The sequence below is a fragment of the Podarcis bocagei genome (assembly GCF_964188305.1).
Source record: "Podarcis bocagei genome assembly, chromosome: 2".
Lineage (NCBI taxonomy): Eukaryota > Metazoa > Chordata > Lepidosauria > Squamata > Lacertidae > Podarcis > Podarcis bocagei.
Genome location: NC_138126.1, coordinates 111,019,532 through 111,037,040, shown reverse-complemented (window position 1 = coordinate 111,037,040; position 17,509 = coordinate 111,019,532). Strand labels below are relative to the sequence as shown.

Sequence of the window (17,509 nt, the reverse complement as noted above, 5' to 3'; positions counted from 1 at the left end):
CGCTGTCCACGCCAGAGAGCCGGGGTGCCAGAGCCCAAGCCTGAACCAGAGCCACCCGCGCAGAAAAAATAAAAATAAAAACTCCAAATCCAGGACATTTGCTTTGAAATGTAACCCCCCCACAACCCAGATGAGCTTGTAGAACCCTCAAAAGAGGATATGTCTGGGGATTCCCGGACATATGGCAACCCTTTGTTAGGCAAAACAGCCCAATACAGCAAGGGTAATCCAGACATGAAAATACCGTATTTACTTGAGTCTAATACGCCATTGAATATAATCACACTTTAATTTTCGCAACATAATTTGGCCCCAAAAAGTAGTCTTGTGCTCATGGTTTCTCATGCTGGTTCAAGTCCTGCTAGCATTCTATAGGATAAAGAATCTCTGTACCCAGAACTTAGTGCAAGCCGATCTGTATTGGATTGGCTCTGTACCATGTATCCCCTTAGCAGATGTCCAGCGTGGTCAACCGTGGTGTTTTGCAGGGCAGAGGGACTGGGATACCATCCCCTTCTTTCTTCACTCAACAAGTAATCAATATCATTAATGCTGACTGTTGATCAGTGGCTAAGCAAGTATGCATTTCAAGCCATTATATGTATGCATTACCAAAAGGTAACCTATATCTCCTATATATGTTATTCTGATTAAAGCTGCCTTGAGATGGGTTTGCCCTGAAGGTGACCTATAAATCTTCGAAATAATAATGATAATGCAAGGACTTAAATTCAAGTTTCATTTTCATCTCTCTGTTCACGGGACCACAGCCAATGGATGTTGCCTCAGAAATTGGCTATATTAATCTGAATGCAGACGGATGCATGTGCAAACATAGATTAGAGAAGCATGGAGACCCCAACGTAGATTTTAGCATGGAGCTACTATATAAGCCATGGGGAATGTATGGCACTCCAGGTATTGTTGTCATACAACTCCCACCATCCCTGCCCATTGGCCATGTTGCTTGGGGTTGATGGGTGTTAGAGTCTAGCAATATTTGGAGGGCCACAAGTTCCCCACCCCTGACGTATGTCCTTCAGTTCAGCACTACTGGTTGGTTGAGTATGAAGTCTTCCGTAACCACTGGAAGTGGCTGTTTGTGAAATCTGAGTTCTTGGCTATCATGTCAGCAGAGCTAAGAGGAAGACAGACAGCCCAGAACAGGCCTCTGCATGTTTTAGGTACCTGCCCCAACCAGCCTGTTGGGTTGATGTTGTTGTTGTTCAGCTACTGTGGCACCAAAAAAAGACAACACCTATCTATCAGCTTTCCCATCGCTTGATCTTTCTGTTGGCTGACAGAACAACCCTTGGCGGAGGAGACATGGCTTTTCAGAATTACCTGGGCAACATTCCCTGCTGTATGGAAGTGCCTGCAGCATTTCATGGATACTACAAGTATTTCACATCGCTAATATTCAGCGCTTAAATACATAATTGCAGATGTGTACTGCGTTCCTTGTAAGGGAAAAGAAGGTCGATGTCTCAGCCTAAAGTAGATTGTTAAAGGGCTGTGGGAAGAATTGTGGAATTGACAAGGCGTAGGAGGCCAGGGAAGAGCTTTGTGGCAGTGGAGCAATGTGAAAGGCGATATTGCAATGCTGATTTGGGAAACATTTGGTCAGATATACCCCCTACAAAAATCCATGTGCATACCCTCCAATATTTCTCCGATGAAAAAACAGGGAGGTCCGTTGTACTATTTATACCCCAAGCATCTGACTGGGTTGTCCCAGCCACTCTAGGTGGCTTCCAACATACATAAAAACATAATAAAACATTCAACATTACAGGGCTGCCTTCAGATGGCTTGGGAGGGGTGTCACATAACTCCATACCCTCCAACATTCCTCCAATGAAAACATTCAAAGGAAAAAGCGGGACATTCTGGGATCAAATCAGAAACTGGGAGGCTTCTGTAAATCCAGGACTGTCCCTGGAAAACAGGGACCTTTGGAGGGTCTGCATGTGTGGTGCGTTGATTGGAGTATGAGATCAGGGTTCGGATCCTCACTGAGCCATGAAACTCACTAGGATCTTAGCCCAATCTATTTTACAGCGTTGTTATAAGGATAATATTGGGGGAACCATGTTTACTACCTTGAGCGCCTTTAACACATGACACCTCCAAATGGGTAACCAAGGCCCATAAGCCTTGATTGTGGAGATGAGAGCTGGAAAAAAGTAAACAGAAGTCAGGGTGAGGCAATACAGTGGTATTTCTGGTTACAAATGCTTCTGGTTACAAACGCTTCAGGTTACAAACTCCGCTAACCCAGAAGTAGCTGCTCCTGGTTTCAAACTTTGCCCCAGGATGCGAATGGAAATCGCGAACCGGAAGCCCCATTAGCGACAGCGCGCCTCAGGATAAGAATGGTTTCAGATTAAGAATGGACCTCCAGAACGAATTAAGTTCATAACCAGAGGTACCACTGTACTGTGAAAGCACCAATTTCATCAAGCCAGCAAGTGCAAATTTAATAAATAGTATTTATACCCAGCCTGGCTTGGATATAAATGGCCTGCCAGCTGCTTATAGGGAGGCTGATATACCTATTCGCTTATACAGTCGTACCTTGGATCCCAAACACCTTGGTACTCGGATGTTTTGGCTCCTGAATGCCGCAAACCGGGAAGTGAGTTTTGCAAACGTTTTGTGAACATTCTTTGGAACCTGAACGTCCAATGGGCCTTCAGCGCCTTCTGATTGGCTGCAGGAGCTTCCTGCAGCCAATCAGAAGCCGCACTTTGGTTTCCAAACGTTTTGGAATTCGAACGGACTTCCAGAACGGATTCCAAGGTATGACTGTATATCCGAAGAATACTTTGGAAGTCTGAAAAACACAGTGATAGCTCCCAGCCCTCTGCTGGTAAGGACTCATTAAGTCTCCAGAACTCAGTTTGTTAAGCAGCTTGCTGTTAAGGGACAAATGTGTTTCTTCAAAACACACACACACACACACACACACACACACAAACACACACACTCTCCTTTCGCTGAAGGATGGCAAGGAAGCAAGAGAGACTGTGGCCACAGTCGTATAGGCATTTGCCTGGGAGCAAACCCCACTGAACTCCTGAATAGACATGTATAGGATTGTACTGTAAGTGCGGGCAATGAGTCGCTCCACAAAAATGGCTCGAGGGAAAGTAGTAATGACAGCAACTTTGTTTTTAGTGCCAGATCAAGACTCAGCGATTTGCTCAGGCCTTTGTAAGGTAACTTGTTTAATTTAGCGAGCACATATGCTGGAAGGACGAAGTCTGCTTTGCTGTTTTTAAAGACTGCCTTTTTAATTACGCTTTTATCTTGTTCTTGTTCCCTCTGTGAATCGAAATGGATTTGTGTATTGTTTTAATTTGTTCGGTGTTATGGTTGTGCCGTGCCCTGGGTTGGTTGTGATGAAAGGCTAGGCTATAAATATATTTAAATAGAATAATGCATAAATAAGAAGTTGGTGGAGAAGAGGTCTGAAGGGAAAAAGGAGACGGCTCAGCAAAGCCATAGAAATGAGAGTTAGGCAGTGATCATAGCAGTGGAGAGAATTATTATAATAGTGGAGAGAATTCAGAGAGTGGGGAAACCTCTTTGGGAGTCCATCCTAGTCCATTTCAGATTTTATATGATTCTGTGGAGCTAGAGGAAGTGGGACTCCACATGCTTGTCTTCCATAGGTTCATAATCTGTTCTGGAAAGAGTTCTGAAAAGGGTTGCTTTCATTTTCAGTACAGTGGTACCTTGGTTCTCAATCCATTCCAGAAATCCATTCCAAAACCAAAGCGTTCCAAAACCAAGGCACGCTTTCCCATAGAAAGTAATGCAAAATGCATTAATCCGTTCCAGACTTTTAAAAACAACCCCTAAAACAGCCATTTAACATGAATTTTACTATCTAACGAGACCACTGATCCATAAAATGAAAGCACAATCAATCAGTAGCTGAACTGGGTTCCACACAGTCACAAAAAAGCCGCAAAAACAAAACGCAAAATAAATAGCAAAAACAGACAGACCTCAGTGTAACATTCAAAACAGAAGTGTGGCACTCAAATCAGAAGCGCAACACTCGAAACAGAGCACATTTGGCTTCCGAAAAGAGTTTGCAAACCAGAACACTTCCTGGTTTGCAGTGTTTGGGTTCCAAATTGTTTGAGTACCAAGGTGTTTGAGAACCAAGGTACCACTGTATATGGAAGCTGGATGTGCTCAGTGTGCATGCTGGCTATATCTCACACAGATATTTTGGTGTCTCACATCTCCCAGTAGGAAAGTGGTCACAGCTGCCTCTTACTGTTTTTCAGAAATCCTGTCTGGGGGTGTCTACATTGGGAGGAACCAGCAGTTGTGTCATGCGGATACTATCAATTGGGGAGACATCGTCCGGGATCCAAGCTACCCTACAGTGATCCAAAAGAACGCAGACAAGTGTGAGTATTGGCTAAAAGTAGGGTGAGGTGTGTGCTTGCACTCGTATTCCCCTGTCTGGCCTGCCAATGTTTTGTGTTTACACAGGAGTAATAATAAAAAAATTCCTTCCTGTAGCACCTTAAAGACCAGCTAAGTTAGTTCTTGGTATAAGCTTTCGTGTGCATGCACACTTCTTCAGATACACTGAAACAGAAGTTTTATTTTGACTATGGCAGACCAACACGGCTACCCATCTGTAACAGGAGTAATAGTAATAGTAATTTATTATTTGTTCCCCAGCCACTCTGGGCGGCTTCCAACAAAGATTAAAAGTACATTAAAATGTCACACATTAAAAACTTCCCTGAACAGGGCTGCCTTCAGATGCCTTCTAAATGTCAGGTAGTTGTTTATCTCTTAGACATCTGATGGGAGGGCGTTCCACAGGGCGGGCGCCACTACCAAGAAGGCCCTCTGCCTGGTTCCCTGTAGCTTAGCTTCTCGCAGTGAGGGAACCGCCAGAAGGCCCTCGGCGCTGGACCTCAGTGTCTGGGCAGAACGATGGGGGGTGGAGATGCTCCTTCAGGTACACTGGACCGAGGCCGTTTAGGGCTTTAAAGGTCAGCACCAACACTTTGAATTGTGCTCGGAAACGTACTGGGAGCCAATGTAGGTCTTTCAAGTCTGGCCGCTCCCAGTCACCAGTCTAGCTGCCGCATTCTGGATTAGTTGTAGTTTCCGGGTCACCTTCAAAGGTAGCCCTACATGGAGCGCATTGCAGTAGTCCAAGCGGGAGATAACTAGAGCATGAACGACTCTGGCGAGACAGTCCACGGGCAGGTAGGGTCTCAGCCTGCATACCAGATGGAGCTGGTAGACAGCTGCCCTGGATACAATGCAACCCCATGCAGCCATTTCCTCTCTTCTCTTTTCATTGCTACATTTGTGCCCCGTTTTCTTTCTGCAATGTGAGAACCCAGGAAATCTTCCATCCAGGCCGTCACCAGACATAAACCTGCCTAGTTTCAACAAGGTGACTCCATCACATGCTTCCTAGTCAAAGTCCTCCACCACTGCATCTTTATTGCGCTCGTTCTGTGTTGGGGCTTTTATACCAGTTGTCTTTTAAGTTTATTGTGTCTTTACTGCAATACGATTTTATTGTTATGTTTTTAGCCTTTGTTTTGTGTGTGTGCCACCTGGGGAATTAATTCTTATGAGGTTCCTGAAAACATATATCAAATAAATCCAAACTGGTTCAGACCATAACCAATCTAAAATGATCTTTAAATAGAGCACCTGTTTGCTTGCAGAAGGTCCCAGGGTCAAACTCTGGCATTTCCAGGTAGGGCTATGTGTATCCTTGGTATGAAAACATGGAGGGAGGAAAATACATATATTTATACTCCTTCGAAATAGCTGCTTTTGACCTCTAAACTGAAACTAGAGAATGTTAAGTGAAGCCTTATCTTTCTAGCTGTCTCACTATTTCATAATATACTGCATAACTGGAAATAATAAAATAAAAAACTAATATATACAAAAAAGAAAGAAACCATGGAGGACAACTGCCAGTCAATGCAGACAATTTGTCTGACTCTGCATAGGACAGATTCCTCTGTGCCTGTGTCAAGCTGCTCTGCAAGCCCTTTCAGGTAAAGAGTGGGGTTAAAACACTTTAAATCAGGTTCCATGCATATTAAGCAAATCGCACGTGAGGCAGGCCTTTGGACATACAGTGGTACCCCGCAAGACGAATGCCTCGCAAGACGGAAAACCCGCAAGACGAAAGGGTTTTCTGTTTTGGAGGTGCTTCGCAAGACGAATTTCCCTATGGGCTTGCATCGCAAGACGAAAGCCCATAGGGAAATGCTGGCGGTCGGGAGCAAAGACTTTCGCCCACAGCCGGCCTTCAGAAGAGGACCTCTTCTGAAGGCCGGCGGGGGGCAAAAGTCTTTGCTCCCCCCCGCCTGCCTTCCCCCCGCCTGCCCCGGGCGATCTTAAAATGCTGGCGGGCGGGAGTGAAGCATTCGCTGCCGACCCCCAGCATTTTAAAATCTCCAAGGGACAGCAGAGAAGTCTCTGTCCCGGGGAGATTTTAAAATGCTGGGGGTCGGGAGCGAAGCGTTCGCTGCCGACCCCCAGCATTTTAAAATCTCCCCCTGTCCCGGGGAGGTATTAAAATGCTGGGGGTCGGGAGCGAAGAAGTCCTCCGCTGTCCCAGGGTTTTTTAAAATGCTGGGGGTGGGAAGAAAAGCCCTTGTCCCCCCCCCAGCCTTCAGAAGAGGTCCGGGGGCAGACTGTCCCCGGACCTGGTCCGAAGGCGGTTTCCCTAGGAACGCATTAATTGATTTTCAATGCATTCCTATGGGAAACCGTGCATCGCAAGACGAAAAAACCGCAAGACGAAGAGACTTGCGGAACGAATTAATTTCGTCTTGCGAGGCACCACTGTAATGTGATTCTTATAAGCTTATTGGCCCATCATACTCATTAGATGGCTGATGATGCATTTTGTCTCCCTGGATAGGTTCTCCATGTCATGAGAGCTGCAATGGTCACTGCTGGGGGCCTGGTCCTAATAACTGTCAAACATGTAAGTATTACAGTGCCTGGGACCCAGTCTCTCCCCCAAACCAGGGACCTTCCAGATGTTTTGGACTGCAACTCCCAACATGTCCAGCCAGTATTGGAGGGCAGGTTGGAGGAGACTAACCCCTAACCCCAGGTTTGGTCCTTGGGTGGTACTTTTCATGGCTGCTTTAAATGTGGGTTCTGTCATCTTAAACTTGGCATGGTGATAGACAGATTCCAAATTTGGAAAGGAAAGCTATGGCAGCACCTGCTTTAAGCAATCTGCCTGCATATAATAGGTGATCCGTGATGATTTAACTCTGACAATAATGGCATACATTTAAAGCACCTGGATACCACTTTTACAGCCATGGCCTCCCCCAGAGAATCCTGGGAATGGTAGTTTATTAAAAAGTCCCAAACGCTGCAACCTTTCTTCATAGGGGGCTTGCTCCGTCTCCTCGATTGTTTTGGTTACCGTTTTCTGAACCTTTTCCCAATTCTACGATGTTCCTCAGCTGGGCAAAGTTGATGCAAAAGCACTCAAAGAGCCCTCTTTAGAAAAAATAAGTTGTGAATGCTAGTAAATCACAGAGTTGTAGTGTTGGAAGGGACGGCAAAGATCACCTTGTCCAAACCCCCGCAATGCAGGAATCTTTCACACAACATGGGGCTCGAACCCACAACCCTGAGATTAAGAGACTCATGCTCTACCACCTGAGCTATCCCTCAACTCCCAACCTTCCATTAATTGGGAAGGCAATATACGGACTTTTGGATCAGGGATTGCAGATGCATCATGCTATGGGAAATTTCTGTGTTGAGGGGTAGTAACTGTACCTTAAATACCGTATTTTTCGCTCTATAAGACGCACTTCCCCTCCTAAAAAGTAAGGGGAAATGTGTGTGCGTCTTATGGAGCGAATGCAGGCTGCGCAGCTTTCGCTGAAGCCAGGAGAGCAAGAGGGATCGGTGCTTCGGGGATAGCCGCCCAAAACCTCCTGAGCACAGCAGGAGCTCTCCTGCTGTGCTCCGGAGGCTTTGCGTTGCTTTCGCTGGAGAGGGAAAGCTGCGCAGCGCCCCTTCAGCGAAGTGAGAGTTGAAATGGAGCCCCTTCCGTTTCTCCTCCCGCTTTGCTGGAGAGGCGCTGAGCAGAGAGGGAGAGAATTCTCTCCCCCCCCCCCCCGTTCTCCTCCTCTAAAATTAGGTGTGTCTTATGGTTGGGTGCGTCTTATAGAGCGAAAAATACGGTATTTTTTTTTTCCTATGTCCACCTCCCAGGGTCTTGGGAAGGTCAGGAGAAGATGGGAGGAGCCGACTATTAGAGGATGGGGCGATGGCATTGACTGCTTCTCACCCAACATTTTTCTCCTCCTGCCATAGTGACCAAGACCATCTGTGCCCCCCAGTGCAATGAGCGCTGCTTTGGCCCCAACCCCAATGAATGCTGCCACGACGAATGTGCAGGAGGCTGCACTGGCCCACTGAAGACAGAGTGTTTTGTACGTAAGCAGTCTCTGTGTCCGGCTCTCCTTGGTTGTGCTTTGTATGACTGGTCTGTGTTGAGGAAGGGAGATGATTGTGAGAATGGGAACAGTTTGGTTTTGAGTGTACATATCTGCCCCTTTTTCCTTTTGTCCCCACAACCTGCCTGCCAGCACGACCCTCCAATCTTTTGAGCTCAGCTCCTGATCTTTAGCTTTTGCCAGAGCCTTTGTTTCCTGGGCTGCCTTGGCTTCTTTCCATGTTCAGCTACAATGATAATCTTCTTTGCAATCACAGTTTTTAACGGAATATTGGGGAAAATGTGGGTTATCCTTTCTCACCAAGCTCCCTATGGTGTCTCCATGGAGTTAGTGCCAAGTTTTTTGTGTGCTTTCAGGACTGGGGGAAGAATCTAGCATGAAGTGGGTGGAAATCAGCTTTGCACTAATACAACTGATCCACCAGCGCAAGCGTTTCTGCTTTTCTGATGGAATGGTCACCCCTCTCCTCTTCTTGCATGCTGTTTTGGGAGGCCCTCTTGCCCTTCCAGAGCACATTTTAGGGAGGTGTGGGAGAGGCATGGCAGAGGAGAGGGGGAAGCCCATTGCGCTAGCGAGAGTCCTAGTGCTGGCCTTCGCTAGCACACTAGTTTAGTTGAATCTGGCTCAATGTTTCAGCTTTCGGCCTGGAATGATGGGAGTTGGGTGGGCATGATCTTACTCAGCTTTTTGTCACATGCTTTTTCAACCCCAGGCCTGCCGGCAGGTCAATGACAATGGGGCCTGTGAAACACGCTGCCCTCTTCCGTTGATCTACAACAAGCTCACCTTCCAACTGGAGCCAAACCCGGATGCCAAATACCAGTATGGTGGCGTATGCGTCAAAAACTGCCCCCGTAAGTCCTAGGTTGTGGCTATAGGGGAGAAGGGGGTGGTTGTCTTCTCTCTCTCTGTGTGTGATGGGTGTTCCTTTAGATTGGAGCACCACTTCCTTCAGGGCCAGTTTAGACATTATTCCCCCCCCCACACCTGCAACCCATCTGGGAAAATTGCCACAGATGTGGCAGAACTCCATTGAGGGGCCATGATGTACAAAGGCCTCTTAAACTTTTAAGCTGGCCCACACATTGTTTTCTTGTGAACCACTTTGAGCACAGATGGACTGGTGGAAAATGCAGCATAGATATAAATTGACAGTCTAAAAGTCTAAATAAAATAATGTCTAATAAGACGTTTAATATCACTATAACCCAACACTAACAGTTTGAGTATTTTATTTTAATTTTAACCTGATTGTTCCCAGATCAAGAATGAGAGAGAAGTCACAGTAGTTGAAATTGCTGCTTTTTTCCTCAAGTTTGAAAGCCTTTGGGGGTCGTCCCCCCCTGCTTGTATTATGTATTATCTGTTTTTTATCTTGTATTTTTATGCTGTGAACTACAAGGGCAGTATACAAATTTAGTAAATATTAGTAATAATAATAATAATCCTCTGCTGTTCCTTTTCTCATATTAAAATGGAAAGAGACTGGATTCTTCAGTGAAAATCTAGGAGCCCCAACACCCCATCTCTCTCCTCACAGATACTTATGAGGTCCTGTTTTAGCCCCAAACATCCCTAAGGGGTTTCCAGTGACTAGTTGCTCACATTTCTTTAATCTTTCCCCTGTTCACCTCCTTCCCATTATTTTGCAGATAATTTTGTGGTGGATCAGAGCTTGTGCATCCGGACCTGCCCTAATCACAAAATGGAAGTGGAAAAAGGCGGTCGCAAGATCTGTGAGCCTTGCGTGGGGCTCTGCCCAAAAGGTAACACGAAGCCATAGCTTCTTATGGCTACTGGAACAGGAAACTAAATAGGAAGGCATAACTGAGGCTCCCAGATCTTCTTCTCTGTGGAGCATATCCACCTTTCGGGTGTGAAGGTTGTGCACATGCCACGTAATCTGCACATTTCTTCAAAGAACTCGGACAACCTGCCTGGGAAAGCCTTGGACTTCCTCTTCTGGACTTCTTCAAGAAACAAATGTGTGATTCTATACTCGTGCGGCATTTGCCCTTAATGGGTGTGTGCAGTTAGTCCTTGGGGTACCTTGATTAAAAAAGTAAAGTGATAATTGACCTTGATTTGTATTTGTTTTCCATTTCTGACATTTATTAATTCCATCTCTGAAGATTTAAAGACCTCTGCTCCATATGCTGCCTGTTGAAGAGATTCTGTGAATAAATACATGACTGGTTCTTGGGATTTTCTTTTACATATTCTGTCTATGTACAGAAGAGGCTTTATACCCTCTTCCTGTAGCTTATTTCATAGAAAATATAATATGATATTTATATTTGTTCAATTGTACTTTATTGATTTCTCCCCCCTTTCTTTTTCCTGCTATACAACCTCATTGAAAAGTTTTTTAAATATATATATATATAAACTTGGGACTGATCCCAATTACCAAGTCATTTTTGCCTATTCCATCAGCTCTGGGGGCATGTTAGGGAGGTGTGTGGAGAGACGTTAAGCTGGTAGCTTTCACCTCTTTGAAACATTTAACCCTGACCCCCTGCCTTGTTTCCAGCTTGTGAAGGGACTGGAATTGGAAGCAAGTATCAGACAGTGGATTCCAGCAATATTGACAGCTTTATCAACTGCACGAAAATCTTGGGCAACCTGGACTTCCTTATCACTGGTCTTGTAGGGTAGGTATGCACGGATTGTTCTCTACACTAAGATATAACTTCTTGTGAGTTGGGACAGAGTGGCTAGGTAACAGCAGTGCAGCAGTAGCACTACTCAGTCTACCAAATTGATTGGTGCTTGTTCAGCATACATAATGGATTGGTTACTATCCCATTCTTGGATTTTATTTAATAAATATTGTGAGTATAATTTGGAGGCCATATCTAAGGGGCTAGTAGGTCTATAGTTGTAATAATAATAACTTTATTATTTATACCCAGCACATCCAGCTGGGTTTCCCCACAGCCACTCTGGGTGGCTTACAACATATCTAAAAGCATCAGTCCTTAAAAACTTTCCTAAACAGGCCTGCCTTCAGATGTCTTCTGAAAGTCAGTTTATTTCCTTGACATCTGAAGGGAGGGCGGTCCACAAGAAGAGTGCCACTACCGAGAAGGCCCTCTGCCTGGTTCCCTGTAACTTTGCTTCTTGCAGTGAGGGAACCAGCAGAAGACCCCCCCAGGAGAGGACCTCAGTATCTGGGCCAGGCATAGGCAAACTCTGCCCTCCAGATGTTTTGGGACTACAACTCCCATCATCCCTGACCACTGATCCTGTTAGCTAGGGATGATGGGAGTTGTAGTCCCAAAAACATCTGGAGGGCAGATTTTGCTTATGCCTGGTTTGGGCTGAGCGATGGGGGTGGAGATGCTCCTTCAGGTATACAGGGCCAAGGCCGTTTAGGGCTTTAAAGATCAGCACCAACACTTTGAATTGTGCTTGGAAACGCACTGGGAGCCATTGAAGATCCTTTAGGATTGGTGCTATATGGTCCCGGCGGCCACTCCCAGTCACCAGACTAGTTGTAGACATCACATCTCTTTTATTGCAGAGGTGATAAATACGCCATATCAGCTCCACCTTTGGCAGGTACTGACTGGGGCACCTTTTCCTTTAATGGGCTAACTGACAACCAGGATGAGGAATGAGCCCTTGATTAGCTGGGGGTTCCTTTTTGTGGGTTGTAACCTCAGCACGGTCTTGCAATGTTCTCACAGCCATGTAAATAACATCAGCGTTGTGAGTGCAGGGATTACCATCCCTTGGTAAGTCATCATGCATAGCAGCTCTCGAAGAAAAAGGCTGGTTCCATTTTGAGGTTGTCCGCTAGTTCTGACCATTTCTGCTCTTGTTCTGCAGAGACCGCTGGCACAACATAGCTCCCCTGGACCCAGAAAAACTCAACATCTTCCAGACTGTGCGAGAGATCACAGGTGAACTGGGGTGCAGGGAACTCTCTGTGTCATGAGCAATGTGGGTTGTAAGAAAGGACTCTGTCCCTTTCGATCACTGTGGGTGAGTGGCTCCCGTATCTGAGAAACTGGTCAAATTGCCTGCCCTGGATGGGGTTGCAATCCCCACAAAAGTGGAGTTTTTGCAGGTGCATTTGGGTCCAGCTTTGTCACTGGAAGCCCAGGTAGGCTCAGTGGTTAGAAGCACCCCTTTACCAGCTGAAACTTTTGCAACAGCTATGACCATTCCTGGACCAGGAAAACTTGCCCACAGTAGTTCACGCACTTGTTATTTCATATTCAGATGACCACAGTGTGCTTTACATTGGGCTTTTCTCGTGCTTGATCTGGAAGCTGCAGTTGGTGCAGAATGCTGCAGCATGATTGCTGACAGGGGTGAGACCCTGTCAGCACATGACCCCTCTGCTTAGAGACCTGCACCAGTTGCCGATTTGCTACCGGGCCAAGTTCAAAGTTTTACTATTAGTATGTACAGTCTCGGAAAATTTGGGACCAGTTTACCTGTGAAATTGCCCAGGCCCACTCGACCACTTTGGTCTGCGGAGCTGGCACTGTTACAAGGTGCCATATAATACTTGTCCCACATTTTAAAGAAATTGATTTTTTAAGGCTCATCCACAGTTGCTTTTTGCCCTGTGCTTTCTAGGCACAGGTTCCACACTTTAAAGGACCATGTCCTAGTGCTTCCCCTCCCCATCCCCTTTATCCAGAAAAACCCGTTCTTTATCCCAGAATTGGAACAAATGGCGTGTCAAGGAAGTGGCTAAAACCACCTCTCAGGTTCGTCCCAGGTAGGGAATTAAATAAGAAACACAACCAATTTTCAAGCCAGACAGTACCATTTTACAGTGGGACCTCTAGTTGCGAACTTAATTCATTCCGGAGGTCCGTTCTTAACCGGAAACTGTTCTTAAACTGAGGTACCACTTTAGCTAATGGGGTCTCCCGCTGCGGCCACATGATTTCTGTTCTCATCCTGAAGCAAAGTTCTTAACCCGAGGTACTATTTCTGGGTTAGCGGAGTCTGTAACGTGAAGCCTCTGTAACCTGAAGCATCTGTAACCCAAGGTACCCCTGTATTAACTTTACCGCAGTAAAGGACAGTCACACAAATGGATTGCCACCTGCTCCAGTTCAGCGGTAAAGAGCAGGTTTTCACAGGGAAAGCACAGGACCGGAAAAACAACAACATAAAAAGAGTATTCGAACATGGCACTCTAAATTGTGGACCTGTGTCTAGAAATGCAGCGTGGAAGGAAGTCTGGATGAGCCTTATATTTTGGAGTTCCCTGCCTATTAAGACCAGACAGGTGCCTTCACTGTACCCTTTTCAGTGCCTGCTAAAAACATTATTTATTTAGGCAAGCCTATCCAGACGCCTAGAATGTTGATGTGCATTTTAATCTGGTTTTTAGCTTACCATTGGTTTTAATTATTTTTTTAATGTATTAAAAAGTTGGGTGGTGTTTTTTTACCTGCTGATGTTCATTCTTTTCTGGAAAGCACTTTGAGGTTTTTTGTGTTTTTGTTTGTTTTTGACAATCAAGACCTATATAAATAATAAAATGTTTGATATGGTACCCAGTGTGATTTTAGTATATAAGCAGGAAGGGTAGATAGAAATTTAGAGAGTGGTAATATGGCTTAGGAATGCATGTGAGTTGAGAAGGGACTGTGGATTGCTGGGAAAAGCCCAAGGTATCCTATCGTTGCTCCTTGTTCACAGGGGGAAGTTGCTGGGTTCAGATTCTTTCCCATGCCTGCCTGGGACTGGGCTGAGATTGACCCAGTGCAGGTTGTGATGACCCCAGACTGGGTGGGGCAGGAGCAGCCTAGGAACTCTCAGATCAATCCCACAGTGCACTGCAAGAAGAAATAGGCAGGTGTCCTGCTAGAAAGGGGAGCTTGCAAAAAAGCAGTACAGCACTCCTTGAGAGTGGCATCCGCTCTATGCCTATGTGGAAGCTGGAGGAAACAGTGGCATTAGTATACGCTTGAGCCCAGAAGGTGGCGTAGAGACCAGAGATCTAAGGACTCTGGAGGTGATGGGAGAATGCTTAGGGAAAGTTGCACCAGAGATCACTAACCTTGTATCCTTCATCCTAGGTTACCTGAACATCCAGTCGTGGCCCAAACACATGCACAACTTCAGCGTCTTCTCCAACTTGGAAATCATAGGTGGACGCAGCTTGTATAAGTAAGAATTGCTCTCTTGGTCAACCCTCCTTCACCTTGCTTGTGAGTTGTAGGAGGAGTCTTAGAGCTTCATTGTTCTGGTGATGCCTAAGGCTGCCTGTTGGACAGCTGCTGTTTTAATGCCATTCTGAAAAGTCACAGCATTAAGAGTGGCTGAATCTGGAAACTAGTCCTCTCCCCACCTAAATCCATGCTTCTTTATATGTTGTGCAGGGCTTGGTGGACAGCAGGGCCGGATTTGGACCTCAGTCTGCCAGTTGCTCATGCTTGTTGTACAGGCAGACAGGGGCGCAAACCATAGATACTAGCTGTTCCTTCCCAGCCATAGAACATAGTCCCCATTCCTCCTCTTCCTGAGGCTGACACTTTGGTTTGTGCTTTTCCTAGCCGTGGCTTTTCGCTGCTGATCATGAAGAACATGAATGTGACCTCTTTGGACTTCCGCTCGCTTAGGGAGATCAGTGCCGGCAAGGTCTACATCGCTGAGAACCGGCAGCTTTGCTATTACAACACGGTCAACTGGGAACGTCTCTCCCGCCGGCGTTCGGACCTTGACATCAAGAGCAACAAACCTGCCAGGAAATGCAGTGAGTGGGCAAGCTGTAGATAAGGGAGCCTGGAGTTAGAGAACTTGGTGCTTCTTGCACTAGGCCGCATTGCCATCAACCAAACCAAACAACTCCTTCAAAAGAGTTTCAACATTCTCTTATCCTTGTAGAGGGCTCAGTCACTCTCACTGTGTAGTAGATGCCACTGAACTCTGGTAGGGTGCAAACAGTACTTATGATCGGAATGTGGAAAATATGAAAACAACAAGAAGAGGACAGAAATATAACTATGTGAGAGGAGTTCTTCAGAGGTCTAGAATATGGGAAGTCTGTATGAAATTTAATAATTGATAATTCAGATTGCATTTTTTTTTATTATTTTTTTGAATTGGATTATGATTTGATTTGATTTGTTATAAATTGGATGTTCTTAATGGAAAATTTATAAAAATTATTTACAAACAAACAAACAGTTCTTATGGAGAGGAATTCAAGGCAGCTGTGTGGCAAGTGTTCCTTCAGCACAAGCATTTCACCTTGCCAGATGAAACAATTCCCCTCTCCCTAGTGTGTTGGGGATTCTATCGACCACCCCCCTCCCTGCCAGCCGATTTTCAGGACATGGGGGGGACTCCATGCACTAGTGGAAGTCCTTGTGTGGGTTTCTGCTAGCGGGATTCAAATTAGTTGAATCCCACCCATATGTTCCAGTGGCAAAACAATTGTGCAGTCTCCATTGCGCTCTGTTTCCTTGGTCTACGCTACCTGCCCATCTGAGCAACTCTGCGCATTGAAGTTAGTGTCTTGCCCACTGCAACATCAGAGCAGATGCTTGCTGCTGGATACCACTTGGACTGTGAACATGCTAGTTCATGGGTAGGGAAGCTAAGGCCTGGGGTCCGGATCCAGCCCAATCGCCTTCTAAATCCAGCCCACAGACAGTCCGGGAATCAGTGTGTTTTTACATGAGTAGAATGTGTCCTTTTAGTTAAAATGCATCTCTGGGTTATTTGTGGGGCATAGGAGTTCATTCATTCCCCCCCAAAAAAAAATATAGTCCGGCACCCCACAAGGTCTGAGGGACGATGGACCAGCTCCCTGCTGAAAAAGTTTGTTGACCCCTGTGCTAGTTAGTCTTAACTGGAATAAAGTTGTTTCTGTAGCCAGACATCTAGAGAATCATACCCCTGCTATAGCCAAATGATGTTGGGTTTAAAATAGTAAATCTATGACTTTCCCCCTTTTGTTGGTTTGTCCACAGATGGGTCAGGGAGGTGGGAAAGGGACTTGAAGCATTTTCCTTCCAGGTAGCACATGCCCCTCCCCACAACTTAAAATGGGGCCCTGGTCCCAGATGTGATCCAGGCACTCTGTTTCTCTCCCAGCCCAAGAGGGGAAGGTCTGTCATCCTCTTTGCTCCACCGATGGCTGTTGGGGTCCTGACCCAGATCAGTGTGTCTCCTGCCTTAACTACAGCCGTGACGGAACCTGTGTTGACTCCTGCAGCTTCTACGAGGGGTAAGAAATAGCCAGCCGTGGACACCTCCTTCCCTTTTTGCCTTCTCGTTCCACCCTGGCCCCAAGTGTGTAACTCCTCTCCTCTCCTGCTCTGCTCTGCGTAGGGATGTTCGAGAATTTGCACAAGACGGGGCGTGCTTCCCATGTCACCCGCAGTGCCAGAAGATTGAAGGAGGCCTAACCTGCAATGGATCGGTATGGCAATGTCACACAGCTTCTCTGGAGTGGTGGGAAAGGGTTGGTGGCGTGGCAAAGATCTTTGTGCATTTTATATCCAACCTTTGCAGATAATAATAATAATAATAATAATAATAATAATAATAATTATTATTATTATTATTATTATTATTATTATTATTATTATTATTATTATTATTATTATTTATACCCCGCTCATCTGGCTGGGTTTCCCCAGCCACTCTGGGTGGCTTCCAGCAAAATATTAAAATACAATAGTCTATTAAACATTAAAAGCTTCCCTAAGCCTTCAGATGTCTTCTAAAAGTCTGGTAGTTGTTTTTCTCTTTGACATCTGGTGGGAGGGCATTCCACAGGGCAGGTGCCACTACCGAGAAGGCCCTCTGCCTGGTTCCCTGTAACTTGGCTTCTTGCAGTGAGGGAACCACCAGAAAGCTCTCGGCACTGCACCTCGGTGTCCGGGGGGAACGATGGGGGTGGAGACGCTCCTTCAGGTACAGTGGGTCAAGGGCGTTTAGGGCTTTAAAGGTGAGCTTCAGCACTTTGCATTGTGCTTGGAAACGTACTGGGAGCCAGTGTAGGTCTTTCAAGA

General features: G+C 45.9%; 1 protein-coding gene and 1 long non-coding RNA gene across 2 annotated transcripts in view; one reads left to right on the top strand and one right to left on the bottom strand.

The window, feature by feature from the left end:
• The window catches only part of LOC308580260, a 98,010-nt gene that overhangs the window by 29,112 nt on the left and 51,389 nt on the right, over window positions 1-17,509 (bottom strand). The window lies entirely within an intron of this gene.
• The window catches only part of ERBB3 (erb-b2 receptor tyrosine kinase 3), a 96,069-nt gene that overhangs the window by 53,397 nt on the left and 25,163 nt on the right, over window positions 1-17,509 (top strand). Inside the window, exons 4-14 of the mRNA XM_081181255.1 lie at window positions 4,305-4,430; window positions 6,941-7,006; window positions 8,368-8,486; window positions 9,223-9,364; window positions 10,163-10,276; window positions 11,044-11,164; window positions 12,345-12,418; window positions 14,564-14,654; window positions 15,041-15,240; window positions 16,587-16,719; window positions 16,824-16,914. Coding sequence (XP_081037381.1) covers window positions 4,305-4,430; window positions 6,941-7,006; window positions 8,368-8,486; window positions 9,223-9,364; window positions 10,163-10,276; window positions 11,044-11,164; window positions 12,345-12,418; window positions 14,564-14,654; window positions 15,041-15,240; window positions 16,587-16,719; window positions 16,824-16,914 — 1,277 coding nt within the window. The remainder of the gene's footprint in view (window positions 1-4,304; window positions 4,431-6,940; window positions 7,007-8,367; window positions 8,487-9,222; window positions 9,365-10,162; window positions 10,277-11,043; window positions 11,165-12,344; window positions 12,419-14,563; window positions 14,655-15,040; window positions 15,241-16,586; window positions 16,720-16,823; window positions 16,915-17,509) is intronic.